Genomic DNA, 21,468 nt, shown 5'->3' with positions numbered 1-21,468 from the left:
ATACTTTTTTGGCCTCTGCTGCGCCATAAGACAAGCATGCCTCACTTCAATAATTATATACATGCCTACAATTACCTCAAATTCTGTTCAAACATCACTGCCATTGATGGCAGAAAGAAAATCCTTGCTGGCATATCTGACAATATGAATGCCCATTAGTGTCCATTTCAGGAAGCTGAAAACTGAGCAATACAAGAATTTCTTGACAGCATGACCCAAAGTCACTGGGCTTTCTTTTTTGACTTCCTCCCTCCCACCCTTATGTGGCTAACTGAACATACTGTTCTTTATTACACTACAAACGTTAAGCTGGAGTTACTTCTTTGTTTTGATGCTGGTGTATATCAGCAACCCAAGTTGTTCTTTCCAAAACTGCACGCTTCAGACACCAGCCTTGAAAATGCATTTACCTTACTGGATTACTGCAAGAGAGGTCAGATTCTTTTCAACAGCCAGGAAGGTATATAGATATACTGACAGAATCTGGCCCTATTATATTAAAATTTCCTCATTTATGACTCACACCTGATTTAATAATGGGAAAAGATCTAATTGTGTGAAAGATCTTAATGTGGACCACAACAAACAAACAAACAAAAACAGAAAACCTGCTATTTAGAAGTATATGTTTTCTTCTCTTCTAGTCTGATCTTATCCTTCAATTTGTTGAGATCTTTAAGAAATGCTACAAAAATATTCATTGTTTGTATTATCTCAGTTCCTGAGAACCTTTAGCACTTGAAAACACACAACTGAAAAGTTTCAGAAAAAGAGAAAGTAATTAAAAGTATGCTCATTTTGTTGCATATATTACATCATCTTGGTATACCTGTAAAACAAAGGCTTATAGGAAGAATGACACCGAATCATGCCATGTGTCTTAATTCAAGGTAATAAAGCTAGATGACATTATTAAAGCACTGACTGCATAAAGCAGGATTTTTATTGAACTGTTTTAATTCTAATCATTTCATTTAGATATATTTACACAAACTTTTAGAGAGGTTTGTGGCCCAAATCTATGTGTCTATGTTCACCATATATTAAGCTCCTAGAAAAGCAAAACTAACTTCAACTGAGAGCTTCAAGCAGGGTGTTGTGTGAGCAAATACTCATTATTTTCAGACATTTATTATATTCTATATTTGTTTGTATATTAAATTAAATACTGAAAGTACTAGAATTAATAAATGAGATTTTAAGACTAGGCTTGAAACATCAGTGCCTACAAATGCAATTGAATTAAACAGACATTTCTAAATCATACTGTTTGGATAGTTTCTTCCTTTGTTCATTAAAATTAAAATGAATTCAATCAAAGGGCAGGAATATTTATTCTTCCTACTGCTGTATGTACTGGAAATGCAACAAAGCACATGTTTGCTGGTAGCTGTGAAAAAGATTGTATTTTTTATTCTACCACAGTTTGGGAGAAAAACATGCATATGAAAGATTAGTTTGAAAGATTATTTTCTGTCTTTCCTACAGTTATCTTTTGCATACATTTTACTGCTTTGTTTGTCATTACAGGTTGCTGCAATCAGTTTAACATCTATAATCCTTCTGAAATAACAAGAAACAATGCCACACAGTGGCTCTCAACAATACTTTTTACACTATGATCAGAATTACATTTTTCTAAGGCACTGACCAATTCCTTCTCTTGACTTGGCTGAGTTCATGTACCTGCCATTCTTAAAAAATGAACAAACAAACAAACAAAAATGTTATATCATGGCACAAATGTCATGTCATAGCATACGAATTAGGTAAGACCACTCAACTTGGACAACTAATTCATATATGTATTTTTGATGCCTAACATAAAAAAACATCCTAAGGTAAATGACTAAATTGTATTAGTCACCAGAAGACTTGTGTGGTTTTGAAGGCTGAAAAGGGAACATGCTGTCTGCCTAGGTTAGACACAATCAAGGTTTACAGAAGCAGACTGACCAGAACATTCTCATGGAAATAAAGAAATACACAGAAAATGGAGATGACCATCTCAATTTTTAAAATTCCATCGTGAAAAGGAATTTTAATGATATATATTTCCATCCGTTCCATAAATTCCATCCATACATAAATTTCCATTAAAATTCCATTGTTAAAAGGAATGCACCTTTTCAAGAAATAAAATAAGGCTTATTAAGTTATTTAAATTAACTTGAAATATTTAGCATTTAAATAAGCTGTGAGTAGAAGCTGAATCTTTTATAAAGTATTTATTAAGTTTTATAAAGTTACTTTAAAAAAGCAATATGCAGTGTGGAATATATGTGATCATATAAAAGTAAATTAAGTATATTTTACTGAAATAAAGCTATTTTCCCTAACATAGTAACCTAAATCCAGGCATGCTTATCGCATTTACACTTCTGAAAAATACATTTTTAAGTAGAAGTTCCCCTCCATTTATTCTATTATACAAATGTGATATATAATATCTATTCTATATATAATATTATAATTATAATTAAATAATAAAATTCTATATATAATAATTATTTAATAATATTGTTTATCTATTCTAGATAAATTATTATCTATTCTAGATAAATAATTTCTCTTCTGAATAAAAATAATTTAAGGACAACTAAGGATACTCCTCTGTTTCTCTTGCTTCTTGGAATTTCTTCTGAGATGAAGGGAATGTTCCTAAGTGATCCTCAGTTCTTACTGTCTTTATGAAAATTATTTTCTTACATATTTCTGAAAATCTGTCCTTCATCTCTGAAACAGTTTTTTCCCCTGTCACTCAATTTCCTTTTCTCATGACTACATAAAATAAAGGAGAAGCCCTACATTAAACTGCAGAACAGATGAATGGGTTCAAAATCTATTGCTTTTCCTCTTTCTTCAGCAAAGACCAACTGAAAGAAGATAAGATAGTGGGTTCCTGAAATGCAGCTACTGACAACTGCCAAAAGGTAGGAAAGAAGACCTTTTGCTACCTGCAGTGACCTGAACCCACCTTACTAATTCTCAGAGGAATATCTTTGTAAGCAAAGTATGTAGAGAATTTCAGCAACAGGAGAGAAACTCTCAGGCTCTCTCTCATAAATTTTTCAAATGTGTTCTGGAACAAAAACTGAAAACCATGTACTCCATCACCTACTTAAATATCATGACCAATAGCTGAAGAGCCAATCTTCTGAAGAGCCCAAGTCCAGCTCTGTCCCCTAAAGTACTATTAAACACAGGTCTCTGGACTTATAATGGGGTGTCATAATTTTTGTACAGTTGTGTCTGCCTTGTACATCTGGTCTTAGTGTTCTACTACTTTTGATAAAACACTTAAACGATAAGGTGAACCCAAATGATTGACCATTTTGCAACTAGAATGCTGATCCAAATCCTGCTGCAGCTGTTTCATAAAAGAGAACAGACTTAAAAATAGATATTGAAGACCCCCACTATCACTATTTTTGTACCTGTAAAACACCCCAATCCTTTGGAATAAAAATGTCCTTTCAATCAATTTTAAATTGACTTTTTAAATTGACTTCTGAAAAAGCTATTTTTTTCCAGTGTTGCTTCAACCAGCAGGTGACTGAGCGATCACAGACTTCAGAATTCATAACCAAACACGAGCAATATTGGCACCGTTTTGCACTGAGAAGTATTTTGTTTTCTGCTTATTTGTTTGTCTAAAAAGGAGACCACTCAATGTAAAACAGTAACTTCTTGCTGTGGTGATTTGCTGAGTTTCTGTATTCACAGACACACACAGATATACTGTACTCCTGTTTGCCCTGCAGAGACTATATACCACACAAGAAAGCAAATTATTCTCTCCTGTCAGACTGTCAACAGAATAGTTAACTAAGCTCTGAATGCTGAATTTTGTTACCTTGACCTGCACCGTTGCTTTTCTAAAAAACATTGGCATTGAAATATTGGCACCACTGAAGTCAATAGATGTTTTAGCAGAGCATGGTTGTGAGACTGACAATGAGGAGACAAACAAAAGCATAAATCCAACTGACCTTGCATGCTCCCAAACACTTTTTACTTGTTAACAGAATACATTTTTTTTCCAGAAGTTTCAGGGATAATAAAACCGATACAATAAAAGATAAAAATTGAACTTCAAAATGTTCATTGTACAACAAATTCCTAGAATAATTTTGTACTTGTTCAGAACACATACAAAATTACATTTTCACTGTAGGATAAAGGAGATGACTGGGTAGGAAAAAGTATCTCTGCCAACACTGACCAGCTAGGAAGGAGGGGTTCACCATGGGAAGGATGGGGAAGAAGATTACAACCTACATTTCTTTGAGGAAAAGTAAATGGGACAGAAGGCAAAAGGTGCATGTTGATGCGCAGAGAAAGAGACCTTCAGAAACATAAAAACAGGATGAAAGGACACTTACCTCAAGTGTATAATACAAACGCATCCAGAATGGGAATTAAGTATGATGAACTAGAGCTCCACATATGGTCACAGAACTGAAACATCACTGGCAAAACTGAGCTGTGATAGGACAGCTTGCATATTGGGTAGTATGCTGGACAGATAAAAGCTCTTCAGGAAGACACAGGGAAGATCAGGGGATAGCCTTCCATATGAAGAAGTTGAAAGGCATGGTGCTTTTACATGTCAACATACAGGTCAATGGATTGGGTGGGAGTTTGTGGATCAGGATCAGAGGAAACAAGAAGTATGACATTGTGGTAGGAATGTATTACAAACACCCAACTGATGTAACAAAATAGACATTTTAAACAAGTTAAGGAAATCTCTGTATTACAGGTTCTGGTTCTTATCTGACACTCTAACCTCCCTGACATAATCTGGAAGAGCAACATAGTGGAACACAACCAACCCAAGAGGTTTCAGGGTAGGAGGGTAGCTTCTTGATACATAAACACTTAATACATAAATACTGCAAAAACTGTCATCAACCTTCCTAGGTTCTTCTGCTCATACCACTAGTGATTTACCAAGAGAACTGTAGTGTTTTATTGTAGCTCTGAGATTATAAAGCTGTGTTAGTTGTTGTTTTTTTGGGGAGGGAGGGAGGAGGCAGAGGGTTGTTGTTTGCTTGCTTGTTTTGCAATTACATCAGTTGCTGAAAGGAATTTGAAGGAATAGCAAGGAAAATAATGCGTTATCAGTTCTGTTTTTTATGATTTGGCCAACGGTGAAACTAATTTGTTTGTTGCTGTTATATTTTAGAATAAACTGAAACATGACAAAATAAATATACATATTAAACCTCACACCTTTTAAACGTTGTCCTGAATTGGCATCTTAATTTGTTGTATGGTGCTAACTGTGAAAGCTGAGTTCAGTAATGTCAAATATCACTTCATTTAAAATGTTGGTTTAATAGATGCCACTTATCTCAGGTTTGTGCTGAGTAGAGATTGGAAGTCAGGGAAAAAAAACACAACAACAAACAACAATATAAATGTTCTCTCTGTCCTTATGCATGCATTCTCCTGAGAAAGTTTCAAAGAGCGAGCAGTCTTACTTTTATATTCCAGGTGAAAACCAGCTGCTGCCACGCTAATATCAGAGTGAAAATGTAGGTAAAGCTGATTGGAAGTGCTATTCAACAATGCTGGCACAGTTGTACCTAGAAAAATAGAAGTTATTGTATAAACTGTTATATCATATTTTTTTTATTGAAAAAGAAACAAACAAACAAACAAAAACACACCATAATCAGAACTCAACCAGACAGGCTCATTTTCTTCTCATATTCATGGTAATAAGCTTAATTGCCATTTGACTTTTTTCCACTTCTATAAAAAATAGCAGTACATAATAAAGCAGACAGGCTGGACATTTTGTCTGTATCTTCTGTGTACAGATCTTCTTCCAACTGTAATATTTCACCACTTCTCTTAACTATTAGGATATGACACAAAACTTAGATGTAGGTGCAGTGTGTTTAAAAAAAAAAAAAAAGACGTACTAACTTTATATAGCCAATTCATAGAATAATAGAATAGTTGAAAGCAAAAAGTATTCAAATAACAATAATAAAACTGTGTCACTGAATTCAGTGCATGTGATACAACAAGCTTATCGTAACATTCAATGCATTGTTATTAGCATTGCTAAGCCTGACACCACATTTCTTCTGTGTTACCATATGACTGCTACGTAACTCACATCATAGAGTCTAATGATGGCAAATCTACTCAGGCTAAAAATGACTTTTTTTTTTCATCTATCCTCAAAGATAGTATCAGGTAGCTAATGAACAGTGGTCATATAAAAATATTTTCCGCTTCTTGTGGGGCATTTGCTGTTTCTATAGCAACTGTGCGCAGCCTAGGTATGAGCTTGAAATTCAGTCTTGAAAAGAAACTCCAGAAAGAATTAGCTTTGCATTTCTACAATCTAAACTAAGAAAAGTAAAAGCTTTTAAATCTAAAAATGTATTGATAGTGAAGAGCTAAAAAGATTACAAGTTGGTCTTTTAAAACTGTAGCTCTTTAAGGAAGTCTTTACTTGTCTGACATGGAAGCTCCAAGTACAGAAATTCACAGACAGTACAGAGCATTCATGTCATACAATACTTACAGTGGAATACAGAAAACAGTGAAACATCTGGAAGGGAGGATTTTTCACGGTATCCAAACAGCATTTGAAATACATTTAAGGCTAAGGTGTCTGCTCAGTAAAGGTGAGGATATTGACTCAGAATGACTGTCCTCTTCCTTTAACAAAATTGCTCTTCTGGCAGTAATGAATGCTATGCATTTCTGTTCCCTTGTAAGATCTTCTAACAAAAGACTGACTAACACTAGTTTTTTTCTTCCTGGATATGGTAAGTAAAATTTTATTCTATTTGTAAAAATGGTTACCTTCCCAAATGGGATAATTAACTGGTTTAGAGACAACCTTTGAAAACAGTCCCTTACTTTAAAAAAAAGTATGTGCATAACTTTATTTTTTAAACCCAGAAACATGTCTGTTTATGTAAGATTGATCAATAATAATACAATAAGAATTATCTCTCTCTCTCTTATTAATAACACTGTTTAATTCAAGCATTTGGAAAGGCAACCGAGCTTCATTCATGAATCAAAAAAACTCCTATACAAATATATATATAGTCTTCAAATGGTATTGCTTTTATCCAGTAACTGTTGTAAAAGCAATTACTTCAATGCTCATTTTATAAAGGCAGCATTATTCTCATTTCCTCATGAGACAAAAGCATTCCTTTGATGAACTAGTAATACTGAAAACAAATGTAATTCATAGTTCTCTAATTTTTCTGAATGGCTCCCGGTGTTGTCTCATGACATCTGGAAAACGTGGTCTCAAAAAGAAACAGCCCACTAAAAGGCATAACCTGTCAATATTGGGCACAGGAAACTAACTTTGACACCATTGCTTCTCATGCCACAATGGCATGCTTGAAGAGAACCCCTCATGGCATTCACAATGTCAGTCCCATTCACAGCAGCACCTTTCCAAGATGGCTGTATGAAAATCCAGATATTCTGCAACCAGGAGGACAGAAGTACAAGGTATCTTTACATCTGTTAACACATGGTCTCAGTATTTTTGTTATGGATTTGTATATTAAGCTTCTATCACTTTCCCCTAAAATAGCATCTTCACATCAAAAACACTAATATTTCTGCCATTCACTGATAGATGATGACCAACAGGATTAATCCAAAAAGGTCAAGGTAATGTTTTAGGGCTGCATTAACAAGCAGCCCTTACTGGTCCTACCCAGGGTAGCCCTCTAGGGCCTCCCTCCACCCAGGACCCCATTTCAGCCCCAAGGCTCTCAAACCCTGCCCCAGAAAAGCCACAACTGAGCCCATTTAAAGCTCCCCATAGGCCTGCCCTGTCCACCATGGGCCCTGACAAGCGGGGACCACCCGGTGGCCCATGTCTCAGCCTGGCTCCATCCCGTTCCCATTCCCAGGTAGGTGCCTGCCTGATGCCTGTGGTTGGGACTGCCATGGTGCCCCTGTTTGCCGTGTTCCTTGATGGGGTACTGGGATAGGCCCTGGTGCCCAGCCCTGCCCCACAACACCCAACCCTAGGCAGCTGCCATCCTCTTCCATGCCCTGACCCAAAGAAATGGTAGAGCAACCTATCTTTGAGAAGTCTTCAATAAGAAATGGACTCCAATGAATTCACCTTTTCCAGTCAACTCTCTGATACTGTTTAGCAGCACAGTTCAGTAAATTCTTAGTAATTAGATGTATATCTGTACATTTTGAATGCATATTTTGAACACACATGAATTTTAGAGAGTGAATCAGCAAAATCTGCAGACAATGGTTTTCTGCATGATTTACTGACACAGTAATGATGCCTGCTGAATTTTACTACTTATGAAACTATACCTGGAAAAAAGAATTCAGTTTTAATGTCACATTACTGGTTCAGTTTTGAGAACAGCAGATTTCATGCCATGTTTAAGTACTCTTCACTATTATTTTCCTACACATACAAACATTCATTGTATTGTCCAACACTCATTATATGAAAACTATAAATCTACTGTGCTACTCAATCTCCAGTGAAATATTTCTAATAAAAAGAAAAAAAGTCTTTTTCAATTATCCTGGAAATTAGGAAGATTTTTAAGCTAAAACAAGATGACACACTTTTAGTGTAGGATAAGAAAGCACTGAATCTTGAGAACCAGTAATTTTCTCACAAACCTATATTAGATAGCCCTGTTAAATAGAACATTGCTAAATGGATCATTTAATCAGTTCTTTATCCACCAAGTATACTTGCCACATATTTTAACTGTCAAAAGCTAATTACATTTCATAATCTCTTACTTCATTATTGCCAATTTAATATGCAGTTTAATTTCTAGCATTTAATATAAAATGTTATAGTATTTTAATATTTAGATTTTGAGGTGCAATCATATCAATTTAATTCAATACCCAAATAAATAATATGTTGGGTTTCTTTTATTTGATCATTCATTTCCTTACATACTCCAAATACATCTACTCTCTCAAAGTTTGTGTAGTAACCAGAGAGGCAAATTTCCATAAATTTATTTGGCTACACCAGAATCAGATCGGGCTTGGAATAGTTTGAGAGTTCAGAATGCAATTCATGACTTAAGATCACGAGAGATATTTTTTCTCTTGGCTGGGTTTATAGATCATGCTCTGACTATAAAAAAAAGTCTCATAAAAAAGGAGTAATACCATGTATGCCTAATGTATATGTGAAACAAGAAATGACATGGTTTGTTATGTCCCAGTTGTAGTAGTTTGTTTTGTTCTCTAAGGTCCAGTGAGTTTTGATGAACATAGAATGGTTCGTCTTTTTCCTGGAAAAAACATGAGCTGATAAGGATAAGCTAAGTCAAAGCTATCAAACAAAAAGTTCTTTGAATGTCAATACCACTTGCTATCACTATCTCCTCTCTATGGGAGGTGTAGGTGAGACAGATTTTTTTTTTCCCAGAAGTATCATCACCTAGATCCCTGTAATGAAAGTTAAACAATTTATTATTATATTTGCTTCTGAAAATCTCTGAATATTTAAGCACATTTACAGCACCTGAAGTTTTCTCCCCCAAAATGAGTTTCATAATTATATCATAAAAGATTTCAAACAAATACACTCCTTGTGTATGTGTGAGAACCAGCCATGTTCTCTCACACGCCTATACCCTGTACCTATACCCTAAACATACCCTGTATGTTTATATCAAAGCATATCCATACCTGAAAAGCTCCCAAGACGTGGTGCTGTCATATCTCCACCATCATATATTTCAAGAGAGTCCCAATTATGTTCAGTGGCAAAGCTGATGACTTGGATCTGTAAAATGCCACCAAATAACTTTTAAAACCAACTCCTCTTATATGTTTTTAAATGTTCTAGAAACAGCAAAATGAAAGGGGAACATGCCCCAAAGAGAATATAAATAAGAATGTCCAAGCAAACAAAAAAGGTAAATGAAACATTAATTTTTGAGTTGTCTTAACTTTTAGCAAATCTGAATGTGACACTATTTGAGTAAGAAGGAGCTTGCACATATGTTCCATGATTATAAATAACTACTCAAAGTGCAAATGAGAAGATAACGAAGACAGTTGCAGACTTTTCAAGTGCCTTAGTGATATCCTAGCAGACAGAAAGGGCTGGCACTTGCATATCGCATTGAAGGGCCTGCCTTCAGTATTTTGCAGTTAAAAGAGAAACCCACTTGTTAACTATTTCACATTCATGGCCCTATGTAAACAACTAAAATTAAGCTAATCAAAAAACAATACCAAGAAAAACAAAGCACAAATATCTGAAGTAGTCCTGAAATAATCTAATTGATTACTGTTTTCTGGCACTTCTAGAGAAATAAATGTTTACTTTTTAAACTGAACCACAAAATACTTAATATTCCGTGCTTGACAGAACATAGACTTGCCTGAATACCTGATCCCTCAGTCACTATGATTTTCCACACACAATTCAAGCTGTTACCATAAGGTTCAGGGTAACCTGGTGATAGAATAGTACCTCTCCGCTCAGTAAAATTCCCACTACATGGCACTGAAAGAAAGCATTATTATGAATTATTACAAAACCTTAACCATTTCAAGGAACAGAAAAGTAATAATAATTTTACTAATAAGAAAATTATCTTAATTCTCTTTCGTAGTACAAACTCAGAGACATTTCTGAACTGAACTCAAAAAGTAATGTTATCTAAAATGTAATAATGACAGCATAAGATACAGGCAGCATGAATAAACAAATCCAAACTGAACTTTGAGTGAGCTCAGCCTTGCAGCTCAGCCTAGTCATGTCTTACCAGTGCGTAACTAACAACTGCAAAGTAGTAACTTTAAATACAACCATAATTGACAGAAATCCTGTGAACTTAAGATAGTTCTAACATTGGCCCTAGCTAGTAAAATGTTGTGGTTACATTAAATATTTTTTAACATAAAAGGAATTGCTTCTTTAAGGTCAAAGAAAACACAGCTAAGCTAATCAAAACCATACCACACAGAAAATAGGACACCTATATTTATTCATAAAACATTCCAACTGATCATAGGGTAAATTCCTATGAACAGCAATTAGTTTGGGATATAAATCCAAGGAGGGATGAAGAAATACTTTTCAATATTTACAAACAAACAAACAAAAACAACAACAAGAAAACAAAGTTCTAAATATCCTATTGGAGGTCTGTTGATAAACTAGAAAATTAGCTATACTTGACAATGTTATTGTGCATTATGCTTCTACTTGAAAAAAGACACCATAATTCTATGGAAGATAGAAATATACAACAAAGACTGTATAATAAAACAGGTAAAGACTCTTCTGGAGAATTAAAATATGTCCTGTGTTTCAAGCTGTAGATGAGTCATGAAAATAATGAATGTTCAAGAAAATGTGCACCACACTTGTTCATATAATCTAAGTAATTATTTGAAACACTATACTGCCTACCAGCCAGCTGGTACTCAATTACTTTTTGATATGGAAAACTGCTCTTTTAAATTGGGCATGACTGATATTAATCGAAGGAGAGTGAATATATGTGTTAAATACTATTTTCTGAAACAGTTCCTGAATTCTGATTCAGAGACGTGTGACAAAACAAATGAGTTTAAATGCAATTGCTTACCTACACAGCTTGGTACTGTGTCATTCCACTGAGCCAAGGCATTAGGTACAGAATGACATCGGATAGCTTTTGAGCCTTGCAGCAGATAGCCAGGACTACATTCGAATCGAACAACAGAGCCTGCTGAAAACTCAGAGCCAATTCTCCTTCCATATCTAGGCTCTGGAACTGAGCTACACTGTGTATCACTTGTGCGTGGTACAGCTGCATAAAGAGAGAAGAAAAATAATTAAAAAAAAAAACAAAAAAACAACCATGAACCCAAACGACAGTCATCATCTAAAAAATAAACATACTAGTAAAAATGTGTATTGTTTCTTGTAGTAGAGAGCGCAGTTCTGTTTGTTCCTTTTATTTGTTTTCCTCCTGTCATCTCAAAGATGGGCCTAATGCTTTCATTGCTGTTAGTTGGATTATGGTTTTGGACTGTGACAATGCACAGCTATATGACAACAGCACTTCATTGCATGTGAGTGCCACGGCTCAGATGGCCAGTGGCTTTGGAAATACATCCTTAGGCATGAGAAGATCGGTGATATTTCAGTTGCCCACTTTAATTACAAGATACTGATACCTATAAACTAATTTACTTATTAAATATGGCAACTTTGGCTTCTCATGAGGAACCAAGAGAAACATTATGCTGTAAATAATCAGATTAAAAACAATGTAATATTATACCAATATTTGATTTATCATATTGGACTATATTCATCAATTACAATGCACCCTGAAGGCTATTTAAATGTATACAGTTGACAGCAATTATTTTTACCAATAATTTTGGAGAATTCACAAACCTGATGTGATATGTGAACAGTTAGAAGACTGTAAGCAATATTTTAAAAGCAAAATGATAAAATTCATTAGAAGCCCATGAGTTTATTTTCCATTTAGTTTTCTTATTTATAAGCGCTTTTTATAGCAAACGTTTTTGTACTTACCAACTTTTGACACTATGCACGTGTTTGTGTACCAAACTTGTTCTTTCTACTTTAGATTTTGCAGTTAGCTATTCTTAAATATTTACAATTTAAGAACCAATACATATATTTACAGAAAAAAAGGATAAAGTATCGTGTGCAACATCATCTTTACATTTTCATAAAAATAATGTCATTAAATATATATAAGTTTTCTGTGTAAGCAACATCCTCAGAAGTCAATTCAATTCAATTTGTTTTTGTCAAGAATTAGTTACAGGGAATCACTGCATCTATATATGAGTTCAGTAACACATACAAAAAAATTAAATGGGGTTTAAGCTTTAGTTCTGGCAGATTCTCTGACATCATGTCTCCAGCTTACTAACCTTTCTAAAAAATAGTGTAAACAGAATCACAGTTATATTTGATTTTATTTTATATCCTTCAACTTTTTTTAACTTTTTTTTTTTCTCTTTGCTGGCCTGTAGCTGAAGAACAATATTCCTGTTTATTCTCTCCCCCCCCCCCCGCCCCCCCATACCTGTTCAGCTACCCTGGCCACTAAGTAAAGCACAAGATAGTGGAACCTATATATAGTTATTTACATATTATTAGCTTCATACTTTTCTTATTTCTTGTATAGTCATTTACTCTAATCAGAAGCATAATTACTTAAGTGCAGTAATTTTAAATACTGGTATATTCTCTAGAAATTAACATTTGTTGTCAAGTTGCATACAGAACATTAACTGGAATAAATCCTGTCTTAAATCTAGCATGAAATATGCACCACATTTCAGTGGAATATTGGCAGTTCTCATTTATGTTTACATAAAATGATGTTCTATCAGTTTTCTGCTACGAAGAATAAGAGTTAAGTTTATGCAACCACTGTGTAGAGAAAAGATTTTTAAAAGAAGGTTTAGATATAACTGGTCCTAGTAATATAGCATGTGTTGTACTGTTTTTTATTTATATGCAGACAAGGTCATAAAGATACAAAAACATATTTTCTTCTAAATCAACATGTTAGTTGCTGCAGAAGATTCTTAAAGCTTAAGTTGTAAGTTTCATCCATGGCTGAAAAAAAAAAAAGTGGTCAGGTGTGGAATACAAGTATTCTGTAATGATAATTACACAATAGGTTACTGCAGAACAAAAGCAAATACATTTTTCAAGTCTTGGAAAATGGTTAAATACTTTAACTAGTAAAAACAAAAACAACAAGAAAAAAAAAACACCCCCCCCCCAAAAAAAAAACACCACTTTTCCATTCAGTAACTTTAATATACTTGACTTTGTTTAAATCAATGGGATTTTGTGATTAAGGTTTCAACAAGAGCCTGTTGTCACTCAGCTGCTCTGTGAAACTTGGTCATGCATACAATTCTGACCTTGGCAGGGATCTGTCCTGCATTTGTGGAAGAATAATGAAGAAACAGTAGTTTAAGGATTTTGAACAATCACAGTTCTTCTTGATAATGACCTGCAAACCAGATGTAGTCTGCCAGGTCAACCCAACTGACACAGCCTGCTCTTTCTCGTTCTTTTATTGGGAATAATTGCCTTTTCTTTACCAAATGGTCTATTGTACAAGCACAATTTTATTAGAAACATTTTTTTAAATCATATAATGAATTTACAGCTGACAACGTGATTATGGCTGCTTACACATCCAGCTTCATGACTGTCATATTTACCACATGACTAGAAATGAATAGATTCCTTGGCTGGGACTGATTGTTCATATGGGAGTTTTTGTTGAGACAGATTGTTTCCAATTATGCGATAAGAAAACTTTCCATACATTGTCATGGGCAAAACAGTTTTTACTCAAGGAATTTATAAGTAATTTATTACCAGTTAACACAAACCTCTGATCACCAATTCAGGCATTCAGTAAAAAAGAGCATATGAACAGTCAATCAATCACCTAAGTAAACAGTTGTCCTTCCTCCTCTTGGGTTTGACTTCAGTCAAACACCTATTTTCCCTGTTCCTTCCCTCAACTTTCCTTTTTTTCTTCAACAAGTTACAGACAGTCCACCCTACTTTCTCCAGTAAGGTGAGAGGCAGAGCAGGACATTGGAGTCATGTGCTCTCTTTTTGTTTCTTGCTTTTCTTCTCCTGCCCTTTGTGTTTTACTCATTTTCTCAACTGTGTTTTGCTTCTTCAAGTTTTCCTGTCACTCTGTTTCTTAGTATCCCTGCTCTAGCAGGGGCATCCATGGGCCACACTCACTCAGAGATGTCCACCCCACAGCAGGGAAGGACTTCCACAGGCTGCCAACCCCTCTGAAATACTCTCACCTCATTGTGGGTCACTGACAGACCACAGTCCCTTTAGAGGGGCAGGCCTTTGGCATGGAGAGCCTCTTTCTTAGGGTGGGTCTCCAACAGTCTCTCCAGCAATGCCTCCAGCAGCATGTCCCTAGCAGCATCTCTGGCCTTAAGAAGCTGTTACTCTCTTAAGTATCTTTGAGCAGAGGGGAGGAAGTTTCAGGATAAAATCTTTGCTTAGATCCCTTTCCTGGAGTCCACATCTGCAGAATTCCTACAGCAACTGTGCAAAGGTAAAGGACTGTTCATAAGAACCAGATTGAAGAACATCCTACAATTGTCAGTCTTCACAGCTGTAAATTTGCATACATACATTTGTAATTTAAACAAAATTTTTGTGTAACTGGTATTTTCATCATCTCTGAACAAAGGATGTCAAATCACCTGGTTTCATTACAGTACTGGCTTTGGATAGTTCTTTTCCTGTGAGCAAGCCTGCCATTATTGCAGATGTATGGACTGTTTACTAGCACTCTTAAATTAGTTCAAGTAGCAGAAGCTCTGCTGTATGCTTCCTTCCTTTTTGAAATGCAAGCCACCATTTAACTTAGAGCAGTCAGCAAGCAAAACATCTATGGCTAGAGTTGTGTCAGATTATTTCATTCATTGCCAGCAGGAAACATTCAATGCCATATTAGCATTGACACTTTGCTAATTTTTTTCCAGTTCTATTAATAAATAACAAATGCTGAAGATGCACAAATGAACAATACCACTCACTATAAGAAACTCTTTTTCTAATGTTTATTTTTTCCTGCTTTAAGAAGAACTGCCTTAAGAATAAATGTAAAATAAGCCAAACAAAACATCAAAGCAAGGTACTCCCATAACTGCTTGAAGTTTAAAGTTGAAGTTTAGATTTAATTATGCAGATATAAGTAATCTGTTGCAAAATGCAGTACAGATATCCATAAGATGTGTTGTAAAACAGAACATAATATGTCATAGCATATGGGAACTCTAACCACCTTAGCTCTGTTCTCTAATTATATTCAGCAGTAAGCATGTGGCTACATATTTTATTCTTGTCACAGATTATGTCAATTTAATTGTTAAAGTCATAACCTTATTTTATTCGTGCTCCCCTTCATCTTTCTTCCACAGTCTTTCCTCATCCTAGTATGCTACTTTTCTTAATAGCTCTCTTTAAAATCGCACTTGACCTCATAAACTAATTCATGCGTCTGTAGGCAGAGCAAGTAAAGGAAGACAAGCATTAAAAAAACATAAATGTTGGAGTGATAGAAAGGTCATTACTTTGCTTTTTAGGGAAAGAATTCTCTGTATTGCTGCAGCCTAAGCTATATAAAAATATGTACTATTGTTTCTTAGGTGATGTTGCAACAGGAAAACAATTCCCAGTCTTCTTAAATGTGATTGTTCCTAGCATCATATTTCCACATACCTGAAGCTAATATTATAATGGAATAGAAACTCATTCTGTCTTATACTACAGATACCCTTTACCTGTTTTATGAAATACAAGGAAATGTGGTCATCTGAGAAAAAGAACTGAAGGCACTGGTGAGATATGCAGCTAAAAAGTTTCTGACAAAGTGGCATTGCAAAAACCGTTAAGTCTGAATCAAACCTCATCTATTACTCGCTCAAATAAAAATGTAAAATAATGCAAGCTGTATTTTTTATCCCCTCTAGACTTCCTTCTGTATTTTGCCTATAGCATTGGCAACCTAGACTTTACAAGCTGTATCACAGAGGCATTCTATTTTCTGTAGTAATTATCCTACATCTTTTTAGTAAATGTTTCATGCTGCTGTGAAACAAAATTGAAATCAGCCCAGTGGAAAAGTGAACAGGGAAGAAGGTCAACCTGGAATAGAGGGCGATAAATAAAATGATTGACTTTGCAGACCAGATTACTCTGTTCAATGTGAGAGTAGATGATATTCTCTGGAGTATTTAAAAGGCTAGGCAGCAGGCAGTAGTGGAAATGTGATCACATACTTCAAAAGAAGATAGAAAAACCTCAGAATTTTTATTAAATATCATTAACTTATTAAGCAATATACATGTGCGTGTATTACGTAAAGCTACTAAGATATGTTTCAAAATATATACAAAAATTTGATGCTGAAATAGCTCATGATTCTCCGGAGACAAATAGAGTGGCTTTGCTATATTCATTTTCTGCAGAAAATATTTCTCATTTGTTAAAATCTATTTCTTACAGTTACTAAAAACTGAGTGTAGTCCAAATAAGTGACTGAAATGATGCATGTCATCGTTCTCAAAAGGAGGCTTATTGTTCTGCAGCAATGTAGCTTCAAACAAACTAGCTCTGAAACTAGAGGTGGTGAAAACAAGTTGAAGCACAGCTGATTTTTTTTAGTATTATGCAGCATGTACCTATCTAGAACTGAGGTTTTCTCACGTACTTGAATGTATTTTATTTTCCTTTTATTTTTCTTTATGTCTTGAAAAAGTTGAAATGAACAGTACATCTAGGGATGAAGGCTTTAGGCAACACAGATTCCTATAGCAGTGTGAGCTCTTACACTGTCCTTACTGACCTACGCCCTGTCAGTGTAGAAAAAATCCAAAAATATATTATTTTCTATTATTTCTTTTTTTTAGAAAGTAACCCCTATTTAACTGTAATTGAATGGGACAACTGTTTGCTGGGGCAAAAATTAAGTACTGAATGTGTTAAGTATAACATTAAGTATAAATATATAAAGCTTTTCATTTTGTTTTTAGTATCTGTTTCAGGCAACCAGACAATTCTTCACCATAACCACAGGACCTATTTTCTGTGTGATAATAATAATGCCTGAATACAATGTCTGAATATAAACCAGAAATTGTCGGAATACTGATATTGTGTAACAAATGCACCAGTTTTGTTTTAACTTATTTATTAAATTCCAAAGTGAAATTAGCTATTTGAGGCTGCATTTGCAATGCCCATTTCAAATGCTACCCAGTGGCTTATTTTCTCTTTCATCTCAGGGAAATGTGGCTTTTAAAATGTACCAAATATGTGCCTCCTTTGGTCCATCCCAGTATAGTAATTTTGAGCACCTAACTCAACACAGTATGAAGATATATATCTCCTTTTGCTGAAACTGAAATAGTCATTGTGTTTAGAAAAAGAGTTCTGTGGCATTGTCCCTACTCATTTTAGTCAAACAAAACACTGGCTAGATTTAATACATACTCCTAATAGATAACTAAATTAAGTAGCTACAACCTGGCCAGCTGCTCACAGAGACGAGCTGTTTGTGTATGTGAATATAGATGGCATATTATACTGCAAGGAGCACAAGATGATGAAATTTAGAAATCAGTTGAAGGTTAGAATTTAGGTGAGCAGACTGCGGCATATTCATGAAGTCGGTATGTGGACTTCCCTCGGGAACAACCATGAAGGGGAAGGATATTGGTGACACTTTTAGAGAGATTTGAGACCCTAGGAACAAATGACTCCATTGTGAGGGATGAAGAAAAGCAACAGAGCTTTTCAAACAATTTAAACACAAAAAAGGGAGCATACCAAAAGTGAAAGCAAAGATAGGCAACAAACCAAGAACAAAACAACACTTCTCATATACTTAAAAAAAAAATATATATAAGAAGCCTATCTGGAGTAAAAGATAGCAAGAGACATTAGAGAAATGTTCTACAGGTATGCTAATTTCAAAGGGAAGTTCAAAATGCAGGTGGGCTTGTTGATGCATGGGGAGAGGGAGATGGACAACCTCGTGACAAATGATACAGAAAAGATTTAAGCCTTTTTCACTTTACCTTTAGAGTCTTCACCACAGTCTAAGGAAGACATGAACAGTCTTCCTTACATGAACAGTAAGGGAGCAAGAGATTATGGTTTCCTGAGAAAGTCGGAACATACATTCATGGGACCAGATAGGATTCACTAAAGGAGACTGCCATTATGAAGCCAGTCTACCATCACTAGATCGCAAGAGGTCCCTTATGGCTGGAAAAAAAAGTTGAGACTACACCCAAGTTTAAAGAAGTACTTTAAGACCTTAGAAGCCTTCAAAATAATACACTATGAAAGACTTGCATCAGTATATTCCACCAAAAGAAGACATGATTTACCTTGATAAACAAAATGGAACCCCCTGGCTGATGCCCCACTTTTAGCACTGAATCGTAGAAGAATTTGATTAGATGTGGCCAAAGGCAATGTCTCCCCTGCAAAGGAAAACAGAAAAGAAATTAAACAGGCAAAATAGAAATGAGTTACAACTCTTAAGTATGTAATCAAATCACTGTTAAAATACAGTTTTATGTTTTCCTCTACAATTAAGGAAAATGTAAATCACAATGCGTAAAATGAAATTTAACATTGAAGATTCGAAAACTGGTCAGATTAAAAAGACTGCATGATCCAACAGCATGAATGTTCTTACACTTACTGCAGCTCTTGGAATTAGATCTCCAATAAACTATTCGTCTGGGGACTGCTATTACCATTTGGAGCCAAAATCTTTAAAAGAATTTTTGGTCAAATTTTTCTGTAACTGACAGCTTTATCTTACTTTGCATAACACATTAAACAGTGAAAAATATCATAAAGGTGTTACTATTGATCTTTATATGATGTTTATTATTTCAAAACTAAAATTGAAAGGAGAGAAAATGGATCCAACTTTTTAAAATAGATGCTTCAATTAAATATATGGCCACACCTTATTAAATTTCTAATAGTATTTCAAATTTCAGTTATAGACTGAAGGATTAGTAAGAATGTTTAATATACTTTGTTAATCTCCTTCCCTGAAATACCTATCCACAGTAATGATAAAAGCTCAGTAATGAATTACTACATACATAACTGGAGTACTTTTATACTGCAAGGATTGAACTCCAACTGACAACTGTTTTTTATTCTCATTGAATTATATAAACACAGATTTTAGGAAATGCTAGTGAAATGAATGTTGTATTAATTTAAAAGATATCAGGTAACTGTCTAAATAGGATTCATAATTCTTTTACTTAGATTAGTTTTATATTACTGCAACTCTAGTGATTCCACCTAACAGAATCCTATCCTAAGCCAATGTAAATCAGATATGTCACATGGAATAAGTAAAAATCACAAGTTTAAATTCTCTACAATTATTTAAAAATGTTTTCTCTGAAAATATAATTAATTTTTACTTTTTGTTACGTGTGATGCAGTAAAATTGGCTGCCTCTTATTAAAAAAAAAAAAAAAAGCAAATATTGTTTTTGTTGCTGAATTTTTGCCACTGGTTAAATAATTTTTAAAATAAATTCATGAACTCATGAGACAAGTAGCAAGGATTCACCATATGAAAATGATGAGTTGAATTTTTCAAATAATAAATTATTTTCTATACATTGAATGTTATATTTCTTTAACAGCAAGCATTTCTTCAGTTACGTGCAGTGAAAACCAAGTAGCAATGAAAAGCCCAGGACTGAAAAAATCTTAAAATTGCATATAAACTCTCCTAAATACTAGGACTGTATGACAAAACACACATACAGAGCTGAAGAAATATTTTTATATTATCCACTTGAGATGAATATAGTCATTATATATGCATAGACTGGAAATTTTGGCCACACTGGAATCCATATAAGTTTAATTATCATTTCACAGGGTCAACATTTTGCTATAGTTACCTGAATGTAACAGCTGGTCTGCTTTTACTCTAAGTGCATGTTTGCATACAGATAATTGCATTTTGTGAATACAAGTAATTTGTGTTTAAATTAGACATTCAGAAAATGTAGATGTGTAATTCACAGAGTTTAGGGGCAGAGAAGATAATTATACCATCCAATCTGCCCTCTTACATAAAGATCAGAGAATTTCATTCAATTATTTCTCCACTCATCCAAGTGATTTGTTCTTTCCAAAACCATATGTTCAAGAAGAATGTCTTTTTTCAAAGATTTAGTCTTCCAATTCCCTTGGTAACCTGATCTACTGATTTTATTATTATATTTCCAAATGAAATTCAGAGTGTCTCATGAATTCTTTTTTTCCATACTGAACTGTGTAAGAAATTTATACTTCTTTTCTTTATTCCTTACCTGAGTGGGATCCAGACAGTGAACTAAGAAGTCTAGCCTGAGAGTTTTCTCCATCAAATAATTCTGCCACATCATTCAAAGCTGTCTGGAAATAGGCAAATTGTCCAAACACAACTACATTTAAATAAATAAATAAATAAAAGAAAGATTGTGAGAGAGAGGAAAAAAAAATATAAAGGAAAAAGAATAAAAAGCAGCTAAAACAAGAATCTATTTTTTTAAAAAAAAGAAAAACAAAAAACAAATTTAATGGTATCATTAATATTTCATGCTATTTTTGCGTGTTGAATTGTTTCCAAATTTCAGGAAGGGAGAGAAGCTTAATTTATTATCTACTATGATAAAACAAAACTGCATTTAATCAGTAACAAGAGTCTGATTTGCTTTTCAGTATTTATTTTTTATCTTTAATTAAAAACAAAACTAAATCAGTCTTTCCCCAAAAGCATGCTCTCTAGTCAAGCAAGTCTTCTTGTTCTTTATTGCATAACTATGTATGAAATAAGAAAATAGAATAGCTAAAAAATACTTTTTT

General features: G+C 34.3%; 1 protein-coding gene across 2 annotated transcripts in view; it reads right to left on the bottom strand.

Annotated features, from left to right (window-relative positions):
* Positions 1–21,468, bottom strand: part of CSMD1 (CUB and Sushi multiple domains 1) — a 1,163,917-nt gene that overhangs the window by 155,262 nt on the left and 987,187 nt on the right. For both annotated transcript variants that reach the window (XM_038176472.2, XM_038176473.2), the window contains exons 32-37: positions 20,934–21,047; positions 18,961–19,056; positions 11,616–11,819; positions 10,401–10,525; positions 9,700–9,796; positions 5,490–5,594 (exon numbers count right to left, since the gene is read on the bottom strand). In XM_038176472.2, the coding sequence (XP_038032400.1) occupies positions 5,490–5,594; positions 9,700–9,796; positions 10,401–10,525; positions 11,616–11,819; positions 18,961–19,056; positions 20,934–21,047 (741 nt within the window). The remainder of the gene's footprint in view (positions 1–5,489; positions 5,595–9,699; positions 9,797–10,400; positions 10,526–11,615; positions 11,820–18,960; positions 19,057–20,933; positions 21,048–21,468) is intronic.

Source organism: Anas platyrhynchos, chromosome 3, assembly GCF_047663525.1.
Source record: "Anas platyrhynchos isolate ZD024472 breed Pekin duck chromosome 3, IASCAAS_PekinDuck_T2T, whole genome shotgun sequence".
Lineage (NCBI taxonomy): Eukaryota > Metazoa > Chordata > Aves > Anseriformes > Anatidae > Anas > Anas platyrhynchos.
Note: the sequence above shows the minus strand (reverse complement) of the source record. Positions and strands in the feature narration are given on the sequence as shown.